Source organism: Schistocerca americana, chromosome 5, assembly GCF_021461395.2.
Source record: "Schistocerca americana isolate TAMUIC-IGC-003095 chromosome 5, iqSchAmer2.1, whole genome shotgun sequence".
NCBI lineage: Eukaryota > Metazoa > Arthropoda > Insecta > Orthoptera > Acrididae > Schistocerca > Schistocerca americana.
The window spans coordinates 556,420,453-556,446,142 of record NC_060123.1 but is presented as its reverse complement, the minus strand read 5'-3'; the positions used below and the strand labels follow the sequence as shown (position 1 = coordinate 556,446,142).

General features: G+C 42.9%; 1 protein-coding gene across 1 annotated transcript in view; it reads right to left on the bottom strand.

The window, feature by feature from the left end:
* LOC124615858 (sodium- and chloride-dependent glycine transporter 1-like) overlaps positions 1 to 25,690 on the bottom strand; it is a 142,546-nt gene that overhangs the window by 45,854 nt on the left and 71,002 nt on the right. The window contains exons 5-6 of the mRNA XM_047144017.1: positions 13,473 to 13,627; positions 10,188 to 10,273 (exon numbers count right to left, since the gene is read on the bottom strand). Coding sequence (XP_046999973.1) covers positions 10,188 to 10,273; positions 13,473 to 13,627 — 241 coding nt within the window. The remainder of the gene's footprint in view (positions 1 to 10,187; positions 10,274 to 13,472; positions 13,628 to 25,690) is intronic.

Below are 25,690 nucleotides of genomic sequence, written 5' to 3'. Positions count from 1 at the left end.
AGATCTAGACAGCGCCGTAAAAAAAACAAAAAAAAAAAAAAACAAAAAAAAACGCATATTGCTGTGGATCTAAAATTGAGCCGACAGAGAAGAGAGCTCGTGTTGGGTAGCGCAAAATCGACTTTTCTGGGAGTATGATTAATTCAATGCCAGCAAGAATCCAGTGTTTCCAGAAAGCCCTGGAAAGTACATTACTACTGTAGTTTTTTGGAAATGTATTAAATACATAACAATTTTCTGTAGATGCATTTTCATATTCGGGAGCTGCCTGCTTTGGAGCTTCATACACTCACTGAACCGTTGTGGTACACACGAATCTGTTTGGCCTGTGGCTTATTTGGCCTATGAGCAGCTGCATTAAAGCGTGTCAGTCGACCGTCAAAAACTGTGAGCGAATCTTCAATTCAAGCATCAGTGCATCATGACTTGTAGCTCACCAGTTACCAGGTCGCTTGTTCGCAATATCACTCACGATACAATTTCACTATGAAGCCTGAGAGGGGCTGACGACCTTTACTCTTTCAGGAATATTAGCTCCTATACAGGGTGTCCCAGCTATCTTGTCCACCCAAAATATCTCTGGAACAATAACAGCTATTGGAAAACGACTTTCACCGGTATCAATGTAGGGCTGGGGCCCATGAATGTACATATTTGGAAACATTCTAAAACGAAACCATATGTGTTTTTTAACACAAACTTATGTTTTTCTAATGGACCTCCTATATTTTTTCTTCAGCAATCCATAGCATGACAAAGCACATACACAATGGCGTTGATTGCATCGCAATATTCCCATTACATCCCGAGATATTGAGACGCGAAGTTGACGCTTGAAACACCCGACATGCGCTGCTAGCGCACGTCCTGAGGCTCAGGCGTGAACCCCATCCTGCCCGTAATAGCGATGTGATTGACATGAGTAATCACACCTCCATACTTATCAAGAGGTCCGCAACAACGGTAAAACTTTTATTCCACTTGCTCGTTTCACTAAAACCATCAACATGAGTTTTACAATTACGAGTGAATGATTAATTGTCACTTGCGCTAGATCTACAGTAAAGTAAAGTTTTAACGTTGAACGGCATTACCTTTTTAGTAACGGATTAACGATAAGCGAAGTTAACTTTGTGACTAACGTTGCGGTACACAGATATGTTACAGAACCGGATCACCCCTAGCCTATGGGATAAATACCTGCTGGAATGTACGACGTTAATGCAGGATGGCAGCAGACCGTATTATTCGTTTCGGACCTCTTGATAAGTATGGAAGTGTGATTACGCATATCAATCACACCGCGATTACGGGCAGCGTGGGGTTCACGCCTGAGCCTCAGGACGTGCGCTAGCAGCGCATGTCGGGTGTTTCAAGCCTCAACTTCGCGGCTTAATATCTCGGGATGTAATGGGAATATTGCGATGCAATCAACGCCGTTGTGTATGTGCTTTGTCATGCTATGGATTGCTGAAGAAAAAACACAGGAGGTCAATTAAAAAAAAACATAAGTTTGTGTTAAAAAACACATATGCTTTCGTTTTAGAATGTTTCCAAATATGTACATTCATGAGCCCCAGCCCTACATTGATACCGGCGGAAGTCGTTTTCCAATAGCTGTTATTGTTCCAGAGATATTTTGGGTGGACAAGATAGCTGGGACACCCTGTATAACCCCTTCAGTAAACAATAAGCTGCCGTACGTCCCTCATTACAACTTGGAAAAATCGCTTGCTTTATTCAAGAGCAGAGAGGAAAACACGTACAGACGTCCTATCAGTACTCGTCCATTTATGCCCTGCTCAAAAGAATTAGGGGAACAAGACTTTGAGCATCTGCCACACTCCGCTCAGTAATAATTGAAGGCTGGGTATGTTATCAAAATATACCTTTATCTTCCGCAAACTAAGTACACCACTAAACATTATTACATCCTCGTTTATTTGCATAACAAGAACTTAAAATGTCGTTAGGTGTCGAAAAAAAAAGTTGAAACAAGTGGTCACCCTGTGGTATTCGTTCCCATTCTTCAATGAAAGCACTTGAGAGTTCCTGGAGAGTCTGTAGTGGAACAGGATGACCAAGAACACATCTGTCAAGCATGTCCCACACACTTTCGATGGTGTAAAGGTTGGGACTTACCGCTGGCCGTACCATTATTTCCATGTCCAGGCTTCGCAAGACATTGCTGGTGTCGTCTACCACATAGGCCCTGGCATTATCGTGGATGAGAAGGAATTCAGGGCCACCATCGTATGCAGCGGCCACCACATGGTCCAACAGGATCTGTTGGATGTACTGCCTGATGGTAAGGCGACCATGGACAACGAAAAATCCGTACAGCTGTTAACACTGATGACTCCCCATGCCGTCACAGAAGCTTGGCCGATTTCCTGTACAACATTTAGCAGGTACCGCTCAACACACGAACATGGCCATCACCTTGCGTCAGAGGAAATGTGGACTCGTCTGCGAATAACACGTTCCGCCATTGGCGAAGCTGCCAGCTTACATGGGTACGGCAGAACTGAAGGTGAGCTGCGAGATGTTGTCGTGTCGAGCGGGGTATTCAGACAGGACGGCTGTGTCGCAAGGTCCTTTCTCGTAACCTATTCCTTACAGTCTGATCAGATGCAGCACTCCAATGATTCTTCTGAGATCGTCTTACAGTGGTCTGGCGGTAGCCGTACAACGGTGCAACGCAGAGATGGCCAGGTTACGGTCTTTAGTGTTGTAATGCATCGGCCTTGTGGACTGACCCATCTCCCTACTGCGTGTACACAATCTACGGATAACATATGGAGAGACATTGGCGTCTGCGGCAACACGATGGGAAGTCAGTTCTTCTTGGATCAAACAGATTGCCCTTGCAATTTGCACTCCAAAGAGTCCCAAAGCATGTTGTTTGTTGAATGCAACCTCAGAAACGATAACTGCCATCTGTGAGCCTCACTAGGGACCGGTGAGACACCGGAATTCACTTTCTTCTGAGGGATCACCTAATACTGTGATGCATAACACAGCCGACAGATGGCAAATAACTTTGGCTACCGTCAAAGCGAAGACCCCAAGCTATGCAATACGACCAAAGGTACCGCTTGTCTTAAAATAGACTTAGCGTAACGGATGTTGATACAGGTCTTACCCCAATTCTTTTGAGCGGTGCAGAGGTCAACATGCAATCGCGATTATCAAGAATAAAAACTAAATTTCTGAAAAAGGTGAATATCGTTTACGAACTTTTATTCGATGTTGGATCCATGGACACAGTGATTTCTTCGCGAGTTAACAATGGTGGGCGACACGCAATATTTCGCCGTCAGCTTGTGTGTTCAAGACGTTCCCTAAGCGACCAGTTTGTGAGAAGATACTACAGTGCTACTGGTTGTTCAACCTTCTCATTTTGAATGTGTTTCACAGAAAGTCTTACGGCGACTGAGTACTTTTGTGGCCAAGAGAGACACGGAGCCTTCTTCACGAGTTGTAGCAGTTTTCTCCAACTCTGCCTGCGTTTATTAGGAAACACAGTTCACAGAAATCACAGTTCACAATAACATCCACTGGCCATGTTTTTCACTGTTGACTACTTAATTTTGGCAGGCATTCATAACAAAGTACTGGAGATCTTAAAGACATATCTCTGTATAAACTCAGACTGCCTTTAGCATCTAATTAAGGACTGTGAAGTCACAAAACCGAAGTATATACATGTACTTTGTAGAAGAATTAGGCTGCCTGATGGCAAGCGCTATTTTAATTCATAATACTATTAACATTAAAGAGATTGTCAATTGCATATTAAATCAGTCAGAATGTATACAAGTGTAGCAGTAACAATAATTGAGTCATTTATTTCTTCCATAACTCGTTCTACCTTCTTAGCAAAATAAAACAAACATACTTTTTACTAACTTTAGAATGATTGTTAAATGATGTATAAAAAGTTTCTTCGTGAAGCAATTGTGTTGATTCCAAAATTGGTCTTATGTTTTGCGAGACATCCGCAATTCTAAAGTTATGGAGAATTTAATATTGTGATTAAGATTTTATTAATATTTATTTACCTGGTGTGTTTAGCATCCTGTTGTGTGTGTAAAGCACTGTGTTTTGACTTCCATCATTAATTCAATAAACTTAACTTTTGAAAACATCGTTTAATTGAACTTCGATGTTCCATAGCAGATAACTTTTTCAATACGTGATGCAATTTTCTAATTACTAAAAGAAATTTGTTATTCTATCGTGATCTTTAGTTGTTATAGCTCAATAATTCATGGTCGCAAAACATGGGGTCCTGTTCTAAACTTGTCTAGTTCCCACATTCGAAATATAGATTTCTTACAGGAATCTAAAAAAACAGTTTCAGAAGGATTGTATGGTATCTATGGAATCAACAAACAATCACCAGTATTGTATTGTTGTTACAAATATGTCGTGAGTATAAGAAAATAAGACTTTGCGTATTATCAATTTAAGTTAGGATCAAAGAGTCTGTTGCGAGGTATTGCGATCGACATTGATTCAATAACCGATAATCGAGTTCTTAAATTATATCTCAAGGTGGATAATCTGGTTCGCAGTGCCATTACAATATTCTTTGTTTTGGACGGTATATCGCTAATGATTATTCATCCAAAGCAGGTGAACATTTGTACAACCACTTTGACGCTGTTCTGTCAAGTGGCTGTGGATATGTATCAGAAAATGAGCAATTTCCGCACGATTCAGAAATGTACAAATATTCTACATCTGCATACTACATCCATACTCTGTAAATCACTGTGAAATGCACAGCGGAGGGTACCTGCCGTTGTACTGGTTACTAGGACTTTTTCCCGTTCCATTTGCGTAAGGAGCGAAGGAAGAATGGTTCCTTAAACGTCTCTGTGCGCCCTGTAATTGATCTTGTTATCGCGATCCGTACGAAAGCGACACTTTGGGAGCTGCAGTATATTCCTAGATTAGTTCTTCAAATTTAGTAAGTAGGCTTTTACGGTATAGTTTGCATCTGTTTTGAAACGTTTGCCAGTTCGGTTCTTTCTCCATCTCTATGACGCTCTCCATGGGTCAAACAAACCTGTATCCATTCGTGCTGCCCTTCTTGTATGTTTTCATTATCTGGAATACGCTAATTTTTTTATGTAGTGGCCGCCGTAAGGCGAACATGCAGGTAAAGAGAAACAAAGAAAACATACTAGGGGCCCGTCTCTCGCAAATATTAACTGTATGAGGATACTAAGACAAATCCGCACTATACCAAGCCGACACGAGGGGCACATTTCCTCCAGTGCTCTGCTACGCATTTGTATGGCTCCGCAAGCTTGTGCCAACATTTACTGCAAGACGTAAGTCCAGGCATCTGTTATAAGCTTCGTAGTCCAGTGGCAACATTCCAGGTCCTGCAAACACCTGTGCTTCGCGACACAGAGACGCACTCGTGTGGGTCAGGAGCTTCCGTATCATGTAACGAGGATGCAGTGGTGGATGGTTCAGCTATCCACATTGAACTGATCCGTATGAAGAATTTTCAAAAATTATCAATAAAAAGAACAAGCTAGGGAAAGGCTAGGAAATGGAAGCGTACAAAAATGCATGCAGACTTCCAAACTAAAAACGCTGAATGGTTCAACCAACTTGATGACCTAAAACTTTATGAAACAGATGGGAAGACGACAAGAATCTAGTAATCGATTGACACATTGCGTTTCGTCCTAAACTGTTCTCATCCAGATGATAGATAATTCATGTGGCAAGTGTGTGTACTGATAGTCGTACGCCATAAGCTCCGCACATTGCAGACTCATAATGCTGGAAGATAAATCCATGTATCAGAGAGCAATGCCCAATTCACAGGAATTTTCAAAACTGTCCATGTCGCCTCTTTGAAGGAAAGAAGCTATGTTACAGTCGGTAAGTTGGTGTTTGAGACCGCAGCTAGTTGCCCGTCACTCCCTGCCACTCTTACTCCCAATGACACAGAGCCTATGCTTCAACAGCGAGGTCACTGCCTGTAAGCAGACAGTACATTGTGATTCCCAAATGCCTAGGTGCCCAGCAGTATACCACCTACTTCTCTAGATGTTTTAGTGACAGAGAGTGTCCTGGTGTTTTGTTGCTGGGAGAAGCACTGTTTGGGTTGAACTGCACTCACGGAGTCGAAGTAGAAGAATTTCACAGGTCAGACTCATCTCACGTCCTCTAGTGCCCCTAAGATCGCATATAATTCCACACTATACACTGTGAATTCATTTAGCAGATGTATTTGAGGCCGGCCGCTGTGGACGAGCGGTTCTAGGCGCTTCAGTCCGGAACCACGCTGCTGCTGCGGTCGCAGGTTCGAATCTTGCCTCGGGCATTGATGTGTGTGATGTCCTTAGGTTAGTTAGGCTTAAGTAGTTCTAAGTCTAGGGGACTGATGACCTCAGATGTTGCCGGCCAGAGTGGCAGTGCGGTTCTAGGCGCTACAGTCTGGAACCGGGCTGCCGCTACGGTCGCAGGTTCGAGTCCTGCCTCGGGCATGGATGTGTGTGATGTCCTTAAGCTAGTTGGTTTAATTAGTTCTAAGTTCTAGGCGACTGATGACCTCAAAAGTTAAGTCGCATAGTGCTCAGAGCCATTTGAACCATTTGATCCTCAGATGTTAAGTCCTATAGTGCTTAGAGCCATTTGAACCATTTTATGGATTTGAGCCATAACCGGTGTAAAACAATGAGCGAATAAAGTTGTTCCACTGACTGTGCCTTCAGATATTGTGTCTTGTACATTCTGTGGTAATCGTCAATCATAAGATCAGGACGAGGTCATATTCATGTTAGGGATCAGGGATTACCTTTCTCGACACCGTAAAGATTTTTTTTTTCAGTAGAACTAAAGTTAATTTTCGAGTGCATTTTGGGAATAAGTTTCGACTGTACGTACTGAAACATCGTACGTTATGCAACAAAGAAAAGAAAACAAAACGAATTTGAATATAAAATTAATGAAAAGGTATTTCAGAAACGAACTGACATTACTTTCATGTTTGTTCCTATGGTAGTATATGATAGAGAGCCGCTGAAATATATTACCAGTCGACGGAAGCGCAATACGCTGAAGCGCCAAAGAAACTGGTATAGGCACGCGTATTCAAATACAGAGATATGTAAACAGGCAGAACACGACGCTTCGGTCGGCAACGCCTATATAAGACATCAAGTGTCTGGCGCAGTTGTTAGATCGGTTACTACTGCTACAATGGTAGTTACCAAGATTTAAGTGAGTTTCAACGTGGTGTTATAGTCGGCGCATGAGCGATGGGACACAGCATCTCCAAGGTAGCGATGAAGTGAGGATTTTCCCGTACGGCCATTTCACGAGTGTACCGTGAATATAAGGAATCCGGTAAAACATCAAATCTCCGATTTCGCTGCGGCAGGAAAAAGATCCCGCAAGAACGGGACCAACGACGACTGAAGAGATTCGCTCAACGGGACAGAAGTGCAACCCTTCCGTAAATTGATGCAGATTTCAATGTTGGGCCATCAACAAGTGTCAGCGTGCGAACTATTCAGCGAAACATAATCGAAATGGGCTTTCGGAGCCGATGGCCCACTCTTGTACCCTTGATGACTGCACGACGCAAAGTTTTGCGCCTCACCTGGGCCTGCCAACACCGATATTTGACTGTTGATGACTGGAAACATGTTGCCTGATCGGACGAGTCTCGTTTCGAATTGTATAAGCGGATGAACGTGTACGGCTATGGAGACAGCCTCATGAATCCATGGACCCTGCATGTCAGTAGGCGACTGTTCAAGCTGGTGGAGGCTCTGTAATGGTGTGGGGCGTGTGCAATTGGAGTGATATGGGACTCCTGAAGGTCTAGGCTTTGTAATGGTGTGGGGCTTGTACAGTTGGAGTGATTTGGGGCTCCTAATACATCTAGATACGACTCTGACAAGTGACGCGTACGTAAGCATCCTGTCTGATCACCAGCATCCATTCATGTCCATTGTGCATTCCGATGGACTTGAGTAATTCCAGCAGGACAATGCCACATCCCACACGTCCACAATTGCTACAGAGTGGCTCCAGGAACACTCTTCTGTGTTTAAACACGTCCGCTGGCCACCGAACTCCCCAGACAAGAACATTATTGAGCATATCTGGGATGCCTGGCAACGTGCTGTTCAGAAGAGATCTCCACCCCGTTGTACTCTTACGGATGTATGGAAAGCCCAGCAGGATTCATGGTTCAGTTCCCTCCAGCACTACTTCAGACATTAGTCGAGTCCATGCCACGTCGTGTTCCGGCACTTCTGCACGCTCGCGGGGGCCCTGCACGATATTGGGCAGGTGTACCAGTTTCTTTGGCTCTTCAGTGTATCTTAACATTATAATGAAACCAACGAGGCTAATGAAATATTATCGCGAGGGCTACAGAGAGCACCTCTGCGTTAGCGATGTATTACGTTTTTTAAGGCGGAATTGTGAAATACAAAGCACAGTTTTCGATCGCGATGATAATGTAATATTTTGTACGTGGAGGACAGCAGAACTGTGATGTGTGGGAGGACTGTTCGCAAATATTGATTTATCATTCAAATTTTAATTTGACTGACTTTTGTTTTACCTTCTGTCGAAGACGGATGAACAAAAACATGTTAAATAGTACATACGGACAAGAGGAGGAATACTGCTCAATGACATTAAAGATTATGTAAGTCGGTAGCTCTAGAGCAGAGGGAATAAGTATTATTTTTCTCGTATGCAATTAAAATTGAATCCGACAAACGGAGAAAGTTGGTTGTTGTTAAAAACCAGAAGTATTCGAGTTTCTTTTTTCTAGCAGATCGCTCGCATGAGGTAAATGTTTGCCTGTGTGGAACGAGTTACAATTATTTCCATTACATTGCATATTCGTCATCAGAAGTATGACGATTAGCATAACATTCCCATTTGACTTAGATTTATTTCAATACTGGAGTCTCTATCAAAAGAAAATAGACAATAATTTTCATTGAATATCTTTCTGCATTTAACTGTGACGCTGAGCTATGTTAGTAATTTATAAGAACTGCTATGGCCTAAATGCTATAATGAACATCCAACAGCAAATTTGTAGAATAACTGGAGAGACTGTTGCATATCGAAAACTGAAGTAAGTTTTCTGTAGTGTCAACATAACTATACATCATATGCAACTTCAAAGAAAGTAATGACTGGTTCTTTAAATAGCGACGAGAAATCACGAGATTCGTAATCTCTGCAGTTGAATCGCATATTCAGTTAAAGCTTCTTCCTTGCGTGCTAGTGTTTGGTTCACTTCGTACGAGCAGCGAGAACCGTTACATTTTTGTCACGATAAAACGTGATATCCCACACCGAACTACTCCAGTCACTGAGTCATCGAGTTGGGAAACACCGAGCGAGGTAGCGCGGTGGTTAGCACACTGGACTCGCATTCGAAAGGACGACGGTTCAAACCCGCGTCTGGCCATCCTGGTTAGGGTTTGTCGTGAGTTCCCTAAATCTTTTCAGGCAAATAACAGGGTGGTTCCTTTGACAGGGCACGGCTGGTTTCCTTCCCTATACTTCCGTAAGCCGAACTTGTGTTCGTTTCTAATGACCTCGTTGTCGACGGGACGTTAAACACTAGTCTCCTGGTCTTGAGTTGACAGTGACGTTATCCTTCGAAGATGGCTGCCAACTTCGATTTAACTGTTCATCAGTGTGTGTAGAATTCTGCACCTTGTTCGTGCTACAGTTGGTCAAGCAAAAATCTCTTTTTGTAACACAGACAGTTGCCATTTCACGGGAAGCAGTTATTACTGGTGAATGCTCGGAGCTTGTACTAGGAGAGTATTTTCGCAAATATTTTATACTGATTACTATCAGTGAAATTATCGTGTAACATCAAAGCCTTACGTAATGCAAATGATGACACATTTAGCCTTTCTTTCTTGCAGTTTTTGTGAACTTGCGGTACTTTTACTTCCTATGATATGTGTGGTGTCCGGAAGAACACACACCACAAACATAGTAGTAATATCTAAGTCTTGACGGCATTTCGTGACATCTTCAGTGTGGATGCACCCTGGGTTCGATCTCTTGCGGGAATCACGCGAGATACTGCTAGCAATGAAGAAAACGAACACGGGGCGCTACGGCAGTAGCGTGCGAGAAGTTGATAATTTCTTGGTACTTACTGGAAGAATTCGTCTGCTGGCGTTTTCCTTCGCATGCTGGAGTTGAGCACCTGCAGGTTTCTCGTAGCGTTCGCGCCCGTGGCGAGCTGCAAAGGGCAAAACAGCAGCGAATAACAAACAGAGCAAGACCTTTTCCAGATTTGGAATTTATTCTGTTGCTTTTAAGCAGATACGTTATTTGACGTCACTCCAAGTTTGAACAACAAAAATTTAAATGCGTCTATTATTCAATATTGCGAGGCTGTTGTTTTCAGGTACTTTATATAGAATATTAGACTATGAGTGACAGGACAGTAGCCGTTGCCAGTTCCGTGCGAGACGTGTTATGTTTGTTGTTAGGAACACTCGGTACATGATGATCGCAGAAATTCATAATCTTTGTTCAGTTTGGGGAGTACAAAGTAAAATTATGCCTTTTCTAGGTAACATTACCGACCTCCAGGACATCATAACCTTTTACAAAGGCAAAAAATACAAGTTTGTGACACAGTTGTCACTTTTCATCTTACAGCACATCATATGAACGCAAATGGTAATTACGAGGGTTGCCCAGAAAGTAATTCACCATATTTTTTTATTCAACAATTCTTTATTGAAGATAATGAGAATTACACACACGAAATAATGGTGTTTTATCTACAAACCCTATTTTTCCACGTAATCTCCATCCCGTTCTATGGCCTTCCTCCAGCGCGAGACAAGGGCGTGTACGCCCTGTCGGTACCAATCCCTTGTCCTGGTGGCGGAGCCAGTGCTTCACTGTGTGAATCAGTCCGCATCGTCCTCAAAATGTCTTCCACGAACGGCATCCTTTAATAGCCCAGACAAGGCAAGTCCGAGGGGGCTAGGTCAGGTCTGTCAAATGTCGACAGTCGCGGATGATCTCCCGGACCACTGCATATCGAGTTTGGCCGAACTGCCTTCTGATGACCTGAACCTCAGTGCCCATCGACTAACTGTATTTCTGTCGACAGCTGGTGCCCCATGAACTTTGCACAAGCGGTTGTGAATATATCCCACAGTTTCTTTCTCAGCAATGAGAAATTCAATGACGGCACGTTGCTTGTAACGCACATTACCTTCAGACGCCGTCTTGAAACTGACCTCCGGCTACGCTATCTGTCGGAAGTGACGGGAACTTTGCGAGCTCACTCGGGAAACTTCAAATAGTACGTACGTAACGTTTCGTATTCGTAGCATTGTTTTCGGTTGAGAAAAAAAATGCGGTACATTACTCTCCGGGACATCCGTCGTAGAATATATGCTGCTGTAAGATTTATGTTACTCATAGTAAAACTTTTATCGAATATGGAGAAATAGCGAATCCTCGGTCTTTTACGGAATGAATTTTACGTAAATCCATCCTGATTTGCCAAAAATATAGTCTTCTGCATTCCCTAAACTTGGTGCTGTTGTAAATAACGATGCTACAGTTTCAGTATGTTAGAGGCAGTAATATGACTAGTAAATCGTCTCATGAATTGCGATCTCTAGTTACGCACATACTTCCTGAAGGTAGCTGAGCATAGCGTAAATTTCATAAATTAGTAGCTAAGTAAATGGAAGTGGTGTTCCGTAGTGATTATGAGGTTTAATATAAATTTGTAATTAAGTAACAAGTGGTGGCTCAGTGCTCTTATTAGCTCTCTTTGTGAAGCACATCTCGGACCTTATGGGTCTTAAGGAATGGAGGTCGGGGGAGGGGATGTACGTCGTACCGCCGTCATAAGAGCTGCAAGTAATCTGTTCCCTACTGTTGCACGGAAATTAACGGCAATGCGACATATTTCGGTTGTCTTTGAAACTAATTGTTTGTAGTGACATGTACACCAACGGCTAATGGAGTTGTTGAACTGGTTCGAGATATTAAGACGGGAGACACCACAGACGAAAGGATACTATGAAGAGAGATAGGAGACCGAATAGGAAACGGGGCAGTCAGAGATGTCGAAGCAGTGGCTGCAAAGACTGGACTAGGTGTACGAGGGACAGTCAATTATTATCCGCAAAGTAGTTAAAACATTTTATTGTATTCGAATAGGAAACTTAGAAGAGCATCTTTTTTCGACATTGTCTCTTTGCATTTCAACGCACGTGGTCCATCGTTGTACAAGCTTCCTGATGCCCTGATAAAAGAAGGTTTCTGCAGCGTTTCAGCAGTGTGGGCAGCAGTATGTGGATGGGCATTGTCGTGCAACAACACAACACCTTTTGACAGCAATCCTCGGCGTTTGCTTCGAATTGCAGGCTTTAGCCTGGCAGTAACCATCTCACTGTAGCGTACACTGTTTGTTGTGCCCCTTTCCCCATAATGTTCCAGTACTGGACCTTGTGCGTCCCAAAAAACCGCAAGCATCAGTTTTCCTGCGAAACTTTTTCTTGCACGGCGAATTTGGATGTTTCCATTCCATACTCTGCCGTTTACTCTCCGGCTCGTAATGAATGGAGTCATGTTTCGTCACCAGTAACGATCCTGTCTAAGAAGTTGTCCCCTTCGTTTCTATAGCGATCCAAATGTTTTTTGCAGATGTCCGAGCGCGTTTGTTTATGCAACTGTGTGAGTTGTTTTGGGACCCATCTTGCACAAACTTTATGAAACCCAAGTCTGTTGTGGATGGTTTCGTAGCCAGAACCGTGGCTAATTTGCAGACGATGTGCCACTTCATCCACAGTTAATCATCTGTCTAAAAGAATCATTTCACGTTAGTGCTCAATGGTTTCTTCATTTGTGGCTGTAATTGGTCGTCCAGCTCCTTCATCGTGCGTAACACTTGTGCCACCTTTTCGGAATTTTTCAACCCATTCGTAGACATTCCGTTCTGGAAAAACACTGTTCCCGTACTGTACCGGAAGTCTTCGATGAATTTCGGCCCCTGATACGCCTTCCGACCACAAGAAACAGATCAGTGAACGTTGCTCTTCTTTGGCGCAAATAGACAGCGGAGCAGCCATGATTAACAGCACGGCAGCGATAACGAAACTATCTTGAAAACTGTAGAGATATAATAACAAATAAACAAAGCATGCGTCATCAACGTAAAACGACAGTACTACAAAAATAAACAAAAATATAACTAAACTACGGATAATAATTGACTCACCCTCGTACATTGCAGGAGAGAGCACAAACTGTAGAAGACTCACTAGGTCATAATAAAAGGAGACATATATGATCACTCACAAGGTATTAAAAGAGGTCTGTAATTAGATATGTATGGCGAAGAAAAATGTGTTCTAACGTATTTAGTTGCTTACGACTCCTGCACGAAGGAATGTGTCATTTACCGGTAGGCAGGCCTCTGTGTTCCAAGAATGTCCACAGTCTTGCCAGGGAAGGCGTTCTCGCAGAGACATGGCGAGAAAGTACAGCGGGTAAGCGATGATGACGTTGTAGTACGTCGTGCACAGCACATTGACCACCACGATGGCCAAACCGGCGCCTGTTAGCAGAAAGAGATAAACCGTGAGCGCTACAAAAGTGTGCTCTGAGCTGTGATGAACAGAGCTCAGAATTTTGTATAATATCAACACATGAAATATGTACACGTTTATGTAATGAAAATGGGTAAAATGTGTAAAAATTTATGTAGAGTGGATCGGGGTATGATGGCAATCGGAGGTGAGATGCATCTTCATTCAGTGCTTCACTCTGCCAAGAGAGTGCAGCACTCGTCAGTCCTTAGGTTCCTTGCGTCATTGTCTTGAGTGGGAAGCGTTGGAAGCAGTCTTAATGGGTATTTTCACATTTGTGAGCTTGAAATCTGTGGTAAGCGCTCCGATTTACACTGTAAAATGATTGTAAGTGTGTTTCAAAACAATAATAGTGCTCTGTATCCACCTACCTTAGTTATAACTGTGCGTTTACCATTTAGTACGTATCTTAACCTATGATTTGCATGTAGTTACACGCACCTTGTTGCCATATTTGTAAGTATATTTCAAGTGGCATCTCGCCATGAACGCTTTGGAAGAAGACATATTTTCTTTGGGGTATGATAGTCATTCACACTAACTCTTATTAGTATTAATTTCTTTAAAGATAATGCCTACATGTATGGTTTGTGAAAACTAGTGGCATGAGCTGTTTTCAAGCTTCTGAGGCATATGTAACTCCATATCAGACTTTGAAAAGACTATTAGGGAAGAATGATGTCAAAAAATAGGAATGGGACATGAAAGGGAGTAACTTAGCAAAAACCATTTATTTTTCTTTTGTCATGCAACTAGCACAAAATTTAATTAATTATTAATCTATTGAAACAATAACAAATTAAAGGTTCATGTTAAACTAGCTATTGTAATAATACATTGTAATTAACAGCATTGAATATTGATGTAAATGATAATATCAATTTTAATTAAGAATATCGCATTGTATTTTTAAGTTGTCTTAGAACAGAAAACGAGGAACAACTTGCGTTTTACATTAAGAGGTTGCAGGCTACCATATGTCCATCTACTGGAGAAGGAGTGCGAAAACTGGCATTTCAGTTTGCTGAAACCGATGGTATTGCTCATCATTTCAACAAGGATGCCGGCATGGCGGGGTGGGATTTGCTACACTCATTCTTGAGACATTTTCCTAGTCTTGTGAAGAGGAAACCTCAGGGACTTCCCATCGAAAGGGCAATGGCACTCAACAGAGAAGACATTGGAAATTATTTCAAATTGCTAGAGAATGTTCTCTTACAGAATATTTTAATTGACAAATCAGACCATAGATTTAATATGGACGAACACAGTTTTCAGATGAACCCCAGAGATGGATCAGTTATTACAAAAAAGGTTCCCCAATGATCAATCAAATGACCTGTGGAGAAAAGGGGGAAACAATTACCATAATAGCATGTTGTAATGCTGAATGGCATTTTTTGCCTCCAGCTTGTATTTTAAAGGGGAAAAATAAGAAATTTGAATGAGGGGATTCTCTTCCAAATGGTTCAAGAATTTTCAAGAATGAAACCTCAGCGTATATCAATTCAGCGACATTCATGTTGAAGTTAAAGGAACATTTCATCCCAATGAAAGCACAAGGAAAGTTTTTGTTAGCCATTGGTGGTCATATGTCTCACAGGTCTGATACTGTTGGAACTAGCAGACAGATATTCAGCACATTTCCTATAGCTACTATACTGATGCCTCCTCAAGTTGCTGAAGCAATTCTTCTACAAGGTAATGCATACTTGGACGATCTCTTGGGCAGGAAAGTCTCACAAGCTTAGTTTGGACCAACGCTGAAGGAAGTGTTGCAAAAAAGTGCAACGCCATCAAACGCCAGTAGTACTTATGAAACCGCTGGTGTCTTTCAACTGAGTGCCCAGAAAATACCAGAGGAAGCATTTGCCATATCTGACGCTGTGTTGGCGAAGATGAAGCCTAACGAAACCGACAACGTTGCTGTTAGACTAGAAACTGCAAGTGATGAAGATGCTCTTGAAACTGTTCTTTCTGTAACTGCAGGACCCTCCAGATGAAAAATGTAGCAAAAGAACCAACTAAATTGGGAGTTAGCAACGATTGAGGACGTATGTCTAATCTACATGTTAAAGCTAAATCAGGGCTATCGTTTCGAGATATTGACCTGAAGCATCTGAAAAAAGGGAAGAAATCAGCATTGATGTTGACAAGCAAGGAAAACCTGAACATAATGAAGTCCACGTAACAGGAAAGGAAAGCAATAGCACGAAAAAGAGCTCCATCAGTCAGCCAAAAATGCAGGGAAGGAAAATCGACAGATGATGATAATGACTGTGTTCAGGTCAAAATAAACTACTACAATCCCAATGGACCCCAAGCGGATTGAATCTGTAGAATTGATTGTAAAAAATTGCTTCATGAAACCTGCATAGAAGAAGCAGGTATGTGTAACAACTGTGCTGAAAAACAGGAAATATCAACCTCAGCAGAAGTGGAAATCACAGTAAAACTGTTTACATTGTATTATTGCACAATACATCATATATGATCGTTGGAAAATGGATTTATCTTTGTCAAATTTTTATTTCGCCATGTTACCCCAATCTTTGTGGTGAGATCCCCAGTACTCCAGCATTTAAACAAAATATGCTATGGGACAGAAATATAGTACTTTTTCATGTACATGTAGTTTCAGTTTCAAAATATATTGTTAAATTTGTGGGTTTAATCTCGTTTTGAATGTTTCCATATTTACCTTCTAAATTTCACATTCAACTAAAAAGTGTGGCATCCTCCCCCAGTGGTACTCTAAAATCAAAAACATTTTTTTAAGGATCTATATTACTAAACGTTATCTGAAACCCAGAACCCAGTCCCACTCCCAGCAGCAAAACTTCGGCTTTCAATATTTTGCGAAATTATTAACCGAATTTAAAAATTTAAAATGCTCTCATAGGCTACTCATTAAGAGATATAATCTTATATTAAAAGTTTAACACAATAAGACAAGTATTACAGCTGTTAGAAACTGTGCGTTTGCATTAAGGCAGTGTAACTGACTGCGTGAAAATACTCGGACTTCATTCATCGAGCATTTGAGAATGAGATCACTTGGCGACTTCCACAAACTTTCACATAATTTCAAACTGTTACATAACTTTTTCTCACTTACAGCACCCAACAAAATGATGAGAGGAAAAAAGTGTGTTCACTGTTCATGCAGTCAATCTTCAGCATCAGGCATGACCTTTTGATTTATTACTTACTTACTACTAACTCTGTTCGCTACAGCATTTGCAGAGAGTATACACATATATCATTGAATGCACCTGCGAACTTATATCATTGTACGGCACGTAGTTCAGGAGATACGAGATCGTAAATATTGAGTTGAGTGAAATACTTGCTTTTGCTTAAAATGGAGCGGAAATTATCCTGTTTATATACATCCGGTGTTACATAATGACAGCACTTTGCGCCTTCTAACAAACGTTAAGCATAATTTCAAATCTTTCGTAAACTTTTTTTCCTTACACGATTATAGGCAAACACGAGTATTTAACACTCATTTTGTAAAGTAATCAAATGTTCGAAGCAGTTTAATACTTGTTATTTGAAAGTTTATATTGCATTAAAAAATAAATTATTTTTGGTCACAAATGTTTACTAAATTATCCATCACCACTGATATTATTAAGATTTTCTATCTTCCCTTACATTCTGAGGTGCAAGAAACAACCAGGAACTTTTCCAAATTCTCTGAAGTCAGCGAATGTCACTGATCAGAAAAAATTTTTGCAGGGGGAAACTGATCTCTCCACGTAGCAGAATGTTAATGGTGCAAATTATAGGAGATGATTGATGTCCACAGCGGATATTGCAGACATAGTGGGAACGTAAATTAGGAGAAAAGTTCGTCATGTTGTCGAGCAATGTATTACAGAAGGTAACTGTTCTAGACCTGAACATGACGACTTCCATTCCATCAGCCATATCCATAACCACATTGGAAGAAATATTGTGAAAGTGTGGTAAGTGGCCCCACTCAGTGCAACCCGCTCTACAGGTGTCAGCAGTTATTGAGTGGAAGAGCTTGCACTTTACCAGTTACAAAGTTAACGAAGAGAGAGAAGTACAGTAACATTCAGGTCATTCATTTATTCACCATGAAGTGACTACAACATGGTTACATGGCTTTCAAATATGCTGTCACCGACGGACAGCTGCAAGATACCATGTTTACCAATCCAATGCCTTTCCCACCAACACCACATCACACAAATTAATCCTTCTCAGCCATTGTTTATACGAATGTAACGCTCTCTCAACAACTGCAAATAAGTATTGCACTATATAAACACTAAAGGAGTAAACTTATTTTGTCGTCTTGCATAACAGAACTGGACAGGAAATTCTGGGCAGGTGTAGTCTGTCTGTACGCTGAAAAGCGAGCAGCGCTTATGATGGGGGAAGTTCCTTCCCCAGACGGTACCGTACAGGATGACCCATAAGCAGTTCCCCATCTAGCACCATAGAACAATGTGCAGATATTTACGTAGAATCTGTCCATATGCCGATCTTGTTTTAGTTTTATGACTCCACTTAGCAACTCATATCGATATTTAATGTGGTGCTAACACACTTTGTAACAAATAAGCAAGCCCTGCAAGTGTCTGGAAACTGCGTCGCCATTGTTTCATAAGCTGAGCTGCAGTAGGGTCGGTTTAAATTTGTGAAATACCCTGTAGTTGTTTTTTGTGATGCAGTGGGGTAGAGTGTGAGGAATCACCTAATCATTCTTCATTTCACAGCTCTGCAAAGGAGTGTAGCTCATGAGCACAATGTGGCGACCCACCTTCCTTCACGCATCTAATATGTACCCCCCCCCCTCCCCGCCCCCCCCAGCCCCTTGCACTCCCAGAACACATTTCATTCCTTAATACGATTCTACTGCATTTAGTTGTGGTACTCACATTTAATATTTGTTCATAACTTCATTTACCAATAAATATCAGTTTTGTACCATTAAAACAGTATTTTTAATAATCTGCGTGTTTTACAGCCCCTTGGACGCGGAAAGTATTAGTGCCACAGAAAAAAATGAATAGAAACTTTCTGTGGGAAATTCAATGCAGTTTAATTTTATACTGGTAAACATTTTCGATAGAAGCGGCGGCTTTCGAGATATTCAAGAAAGACATAGAAAATTGACCTTTAAATTACCCCCTCCCGCTTTCCACGCGTGCACCTCACCGTCACTATTTTTAGCATGTTGTTCATGAACTCCCACCTATCACAAGGCAAAAATTTGCGACTATACGAATCGTTTCCCCAGTCGACGTTTTTCGATCTATGTCGACTTGGCTAATGGTAGCAAACACTTAGCAGGAAATCAGTAATGGTGACGAGAGTTCTTCTCTGTCAGTTTGCTAGCAATGAGATTGCCATTGAAACTTCTACATTCATCCCTTGTTTCCTAGTCATTTATCTAGAGAGAATGGATAAAATTATGGAAACACTGAAAATACAACACAGTAGTATCGTTGACATGCATTATGCAGAGTAGGGAACTCGTCGTTCATAACAGCTTCCAGTCTCTCGGAATGGATGAATGCGGGGTTTCAGGCGAATCTTACGCCATTCTTCCTGCAAAATAGTGTCAAGTTCAGGTAACGATGGTGGAGGTGGATATTGATTACGGGCCCTTCTCTGCTAACTAGACCCCAAAGGCTCGTTAATGTGGAGTTCTGGTGCCTGTAGTGGCTAGGTGAGATGCGACAATTCATTCTCGTGCCACAAAGCCAGTTCTGGATGACGCTAGTTGACGTTTTGGAACACAGCTTCACTGTTGGGGAACAAAGTACTACGAGATGTACTTGAGCAACCAAACTCGTCATACAATTCTTGGCAGTAACGCGACAGTGCAGAGTAGCCATGGGGCCCGTGGAATACTACAATATGGTTGCCTGAGTCATCACCGAACCCCTGTCCGCAGCTCGTGGTCTAGGGGCTAGCGTTGCTGCCTGTGGGTCCTAGGATCCCGGGTTCTATTCCGGGTCGGACTGGGGGTTTCTCTGCCTGGTGACTGGGTGGTTGTGCTGTCCTCCTCCTCCTCATCATCATTTGAGAGCGTGACTAGATTGGATTGTGAAAAGACAATGGACTGTGTAAGAATTGGGACTTTGTACGGGCACTGATGACCGCGCAGTTGAGCGCCACACAAATCAACATCATCATCAACATCACCGAACACTCAGTGTTTCAATCTTGGGACGTAAACTCGGCCAGAACTTGGAAATCTATCCCTGCTTCTTGAGCTCCATTCTTGTTGTTTTGGCGCTGACAGGGTTCGCGAGTGTGACATTCTGTTCTGCAGTGACTTTTGCAGCTCTAGTCCTCTTGAATTATGTCGCATTCCTCTTCACGGTGTGTAACAAGACTCATCCGACCAAATGTCATTCTTCCATTGTTCTATATCCCAGGTTTCCTGGCTTTGGCGCCAAGTTTTTCCTCTTACGGCCGTTTTCTTTCATTGATGGATGCTGTGGACTGCAGCTCGCCCTGCAATTCTTGCTCCTGGAGCTCCCTTCTTGTTGTTTTGGTGCTGACGGGGTCCACGAATGTGACATTCTGTTCTGCAGTCCTCTTGTTTTATGTCGCAGTCCTCTTCAGTGACCGTGTGTCACGATCACTCAGCACACACTTTCAGCCGTGTTTGGAGTTAGCAGATGATGTTTTGCCGCTTTCCCTGTATGTGGTGTAAGTCTTCGATACGATGCCTCTCGAAGCACCAAACACTTTGGCTGCCTTGGTTACGGAAGCATCAACTACACGAGCAACAACAATTTGTCCACGTTGGAATGCACTGAGGTCCGACAGAACACTGCTCTGACCACGACAGACACTTGCAACACATTAAGAACTTGGCACAGGTGCCGTTTGTGGTCAAACACAATAGGGAACCCTGCAGGCTTGGCTAGCATCAGCATTTATGTTCAAGCCTGCATTGTACGCAGTGTTTCCAAATTTTTGTCTCACCCATGCGCATGTGACGGTTACTTATGAAGCTCCGTTTAGTTTTCACAACTTTCTTGCAACAAAAATAGAAATAGTTTTTCCTTAATGTCTGTCCATCAAGAATCTACTCACCACACGGTTCATCAAGAATCTACTCACCACAATACTTTTGTAAGGAACACGCGATATTCTGGCACTGGAAGCTTGCACCATGGAACGTTCGCAGCAGCCATAGAAGAGCACATATCACGCAAAAATTCACTTGTGGCGTTTAGAGTCCTTTACATTCGTGTTCAACAAAATTAGCTTCTTAGACGATTGCACTGCTTTGTTCTTTCTGTGCTTACGACTTACGTATAGTGCATGTTGCTGATGCACCCGACGTCCTTATTGCACGCTCTACATAGAACAGTATTTCCATCAGTAGCGAAAGCGTCGTTCATCGTAACTCAGAATCTTAATTAAGACGGTAACTTTAATGCAACAACGATGTCCCGTGCCCAGGAAATGCTCCGCTGCTGCCTGATAAATCTGCGGTAGTGCAGCATTACCTGGACACAGGACATCGTACACTCCTGGAAATGGAAAAAAGAACACATTGACACCGGTGTGTCAGACCCACCATACTTGCTCCGGACACTGCGAGAGGGCTGTACAAGCAATGATCATACGCACGGCACAGCGGACTCACCAGGAACCGCGATGTTGGCCGTCGAATGGCGCTAGCTGCGCAGTATTTGTGCACCGCCGCCGTCAGTGTCAGCCAGTTTGCCGTGGCATACGGAGCTCCATCGCAGTCTTTAACACTGGTAGCATGCCGCGACAGCGTGGACGTGAACCGTGTGTGCAGTTGACGGACTTTGAGCGAGGGCGCATAGTGGGCATGCGGGAGGCCGGGTGGACGTACCGCCGAATTGCTCAACACGTGGGGCGTGAGGTCTCCACAGTACATCGATGTTGTCGCCAGTGGTCGGCGGAAGGTGCACGTGCCCGTCGACCTGGGACCGGACCGCAGCGACGCACGGATGCACGCCAAGACCGCAGGATCCTACACAGTGCCGTAGGGGACCGCACCGCCACTTCCCAGCAAATTAGGGACACTGTTGCTCCTGGGGTATCGGCGAGGACCATTCGCAACCGTCTCCATGAAGCTGGGCTACGGTCCCGCACACCGTTAGGCCGTCTTCCGCTCACGCCCCAACATCGTGCAGCCCGCCTCCAGTGGTGTCGCGACAGGCGTGAATGGAGGGACGAATGGAGACGTGTCGTCTTCAGCGATGAGAGTCGCTTCTGCCTTGGTGCCAATGATGGTCGTATGCGTGTTTGGCGCCGTGCAGGTGAGCGCCACAATCAGGACTGCATACGACCGAGGCACACAGGGCCAACACCCGGCATCATGGTGTGGGGAGCGATCTCCTACACTGGCCGTACACCACTGGTGATCGTCGAGGGGACACTGAATAGTGCACGGTACATCCAAACCGTCATCGAACCCATCGTTCTACCATTCCTAGACCGGCAAGGGAACTTGCTGTTCCAACAGGACAATGCACGTCCGCATGTATCCCGTGCCACCCAACGTGCTCTAGAAGGTGTAAGTCAACTACCCTGGCCAGCAAGATCTCCGGATCTGTCCCCCATTGAGCATGTTTGGGACTGGATGAAGCGTCGTCTCACGCGGTCTGCACGTCCAGCACGAACGCTGGTCCAACTGAGGCGCCAGGTGGAAATGGCATGGCAAGCCGTTCCACAGGACTACATCCAGCATCTCTACGATCGTCTCCATGGGAGAATAGCAGCCTGCATTGCTGCGAAAGGTGGATATACACTGTACTAGTGCCGACATTGTGCATGCTCTGTTGCCTGTGTCTATGTGCCTGTGGTTCTGTCAGTGTGATCATGTGATGTATCTGACCCCAGGAATGTGTCAATAAAGTTTCCCCTTCCTGGGACAATGAATTCACGGTGTTCTTATTTCAATTTCCAGGAGTGTATGTTTTACGAAAAGACTGAAATTTTATCCTCAGCGTCATCTTTCTGGGACTGTGTTATTAAGGAGGCCATACATACCCGTATGGCGGATGGTTCAAATGATTCAAATGGCTCTGAGCTCTATGGGACTTAATTTCTGAGATCATCAGTCCTCTAGAACTTAGAACTACTGAAACCTAACTAACGTAAGGGCATCACACACATCAATGCCCGAGGCAGGATTCGAACCTGCGACCGTAGCGGTCGAGCGGTTCCAGACTGTAGCGCCTAGAACCGCTCGTCCACTTCGGCCGGCAGTATGGCGGACAATCTTATCAACAGGGATGCGGGTTTCGAACTAAGCGCCACCTGGAATCCAGCACTAGCTGCCATTAAATCAAAACAGGGGAGAAAAGAACTTCCGATTCATCAAGCGACGCAGAGCACTACTGAGATTTAATTCAACCTTTAACCACAGTAGTGGCCGGCAGCACAGTCATTGCCTATAGCGCACGCGCGGATGGCCTTTCCGCGGCTCCCAGCAGGGGGCACCAGGAGCGCCGCTTCCTCCAACGACGAGCGTCTTCCCTCGAACGCGTATTGCCTGCTCCCGGCATGATAAATTTCGACGCCGCCGCGCGATTGTCATCAGTCGCGTCTTGCAGCAGTGACAGCAGCAACTACCACCAGCTGTTGATGTCGAGCAGTTGCATCGATGGAATATTGTGCGATCTACACAATACGACCCGGCGGCAGACCCGAGAAGCGTATTTGCAGATGTGAATTCTTTTAGAAACACTCCTTGGCAACCTTTCTTGGCGCACGAACACCTTAGTACTGAACCGGTAGATTTCTCTAGAAAGTCGGAAAACTTGGGCCGCTAATTGTTTGTTTGCCCGACTGTCAACCTCGACATCATGGCTACATGCCTAATAACCGCTACCACAGTAGCACACATAGTATTGCGATTGTGTCTGCTTTTCTTTTGAAAACTGGAATTCCGAATCTTAGAAATGCACGTCCTTCATAATTCAGATGAAAGTGCAGTTAACGGCAGTTAATTACACCAAAACTTGATTGTCAGATGTAACCATCTTGGGATTGAAGCTCTTTTTGCCGTGTTCGCTTTAACAGTACATATGTTTCTGGATAGGGTTCGCATTTAGCAAAACACAATTTTGTTTTTTAACCCAAACATGTTTCGCTACAATTGCAGCATCTTCAGTGGGGTATTATTTCATGGCTATTAAAGATAAAGAACGTTCTTTACTGTTTGTATACACGTAAATATTAGTTTTTAAATCGTAATTACAGATATTTGAAGAAAAACATAAAATTATGAATTCATACCTTTTTACCACATGTTGTGGTTTTCCTGATGTATTGTGTTTATACAGTGACTGTTTTGTTTCACAGTTTGTCATTGCAACCACTTACATCGTAAAGTAGACAAATTATTTAAGCCAAAATCACGATTTGAAAATTGTTATAGCTGTGCCTGCAATTAATTAATTCTGTGTGGAAGGTTGTGTGTGTGTGTGTCTATTTACATTATGTTTCACTTATGTTTCGTTTTTTCTCATATTATTCACTGTGAACATTATATATTGAACTGTCACTGTCACTGTTTCACTGTTTAAAGGCTGTAAAAACAAACATGGAAGACAGTGGAACAGCTGAAGGTGTAAAACCAAGATGGCTGACAGTGGAACAGTTGAAGGTGTTCCACTGTCAGCCATTTTGCCAAAAAAAGGTATGAATTATAATTTTATGAGTTTCTTCAAATGGCTGACAGTGGAACAGTTGAAGGACACCGTTAAGGTAATTGAGAACTAAGTTTAGATTGTGCGGTGCGCAGTGGAATTAAACAGCTGAAAGATATTTTTCTTTGATCGTAGCCTGGACTTCAGTTTCATGGGCTGCCGTTGAGGAACAGCCATCAAAGCCCAAGCCAATTAACTTATTCGTGTCAAGGTCTGACTTTTCAAAAAATTTTAAAGTAGATGAAGAAATTCCTTAAACATCCAATGTAGTTAGCTCTGCAGACCCTAAAAATTCTTATTTTACTTTAAAGTTCAATTTCTCGTCTACAAATCGTACTCCAATCGACAGTTTTTATATTTACACTTTTCACCGATTTATTTACACTAATTTAAAAGTTATTTCCGCTGACTGAATACAGTAAACTACGTCCAGGCGAGACGTTGGGAACTATAGCCCTATGATGAAAAAGCTTGGTTTTGATGAGTTAACAGTGAACGTACCAATTGTTGTTTTGTGTTGCCGCGTGGGCTTGGGTAGAATAGGTGAGAGGGAATGACTCGTCAAGATCGTTGCTCTTGCGCGGATTTTCTCGCTGTACACCGCTGGTTAAGAATGCTTGATCTCATATAAAAAAGTGAAGTGTACATGTAAAAGAAGCTTTGTAAAAATATCTTAGTACTGAACCGCTTGTAGGTAGTACCTGCTTTTAAGTCAATTTCTTAACGAAAAACACCTTACTACTGCAATTTTTTTCCTTCTCCTGTAGGGTGTCGGGGTGGGAGTCACCCCGCCTCCCCCTTTGCCACCGGGTACGAGCGCCCATGGCGACCAAGATTGAAAATCCGTGCGTCCAGTCAACAGAAAACACGTCGTGAAAGGCGTGCACAATTTTTTTTATTTTGGAATGTCACTTGCTCTATAGTTAGAAGCTTTTACATTTCTGGCAGACAAAGATGCAAGTGAGAGAAATTATCGATGCTCTAACATAGATATTACTATTTCTTTTTCTATAGGATTCGTGACTTTTCCGATAGACATCCTAATAACCACGTTTTTGATAGTAGTACACCAAGTACTACATGGGAGATTGAAACATATTCTAACTGACAAAAATGGTAATATACAGTATTTTCCAATTAGCAAGATACAAAGTAATTACAATGATGTCGTCACCCATAGACGGGAGCATTTATGGAACCCTTCTACACAGAATTGCGTCATGAGAGAATACGCTGAACAACATCACTGCCTTTACAAAACAAAAGTGAATCTGCCCTCATGGCGCAGATATGTGCAAATGTGGCTTGGTGAGAAACATTGTAGTTTGATTATTG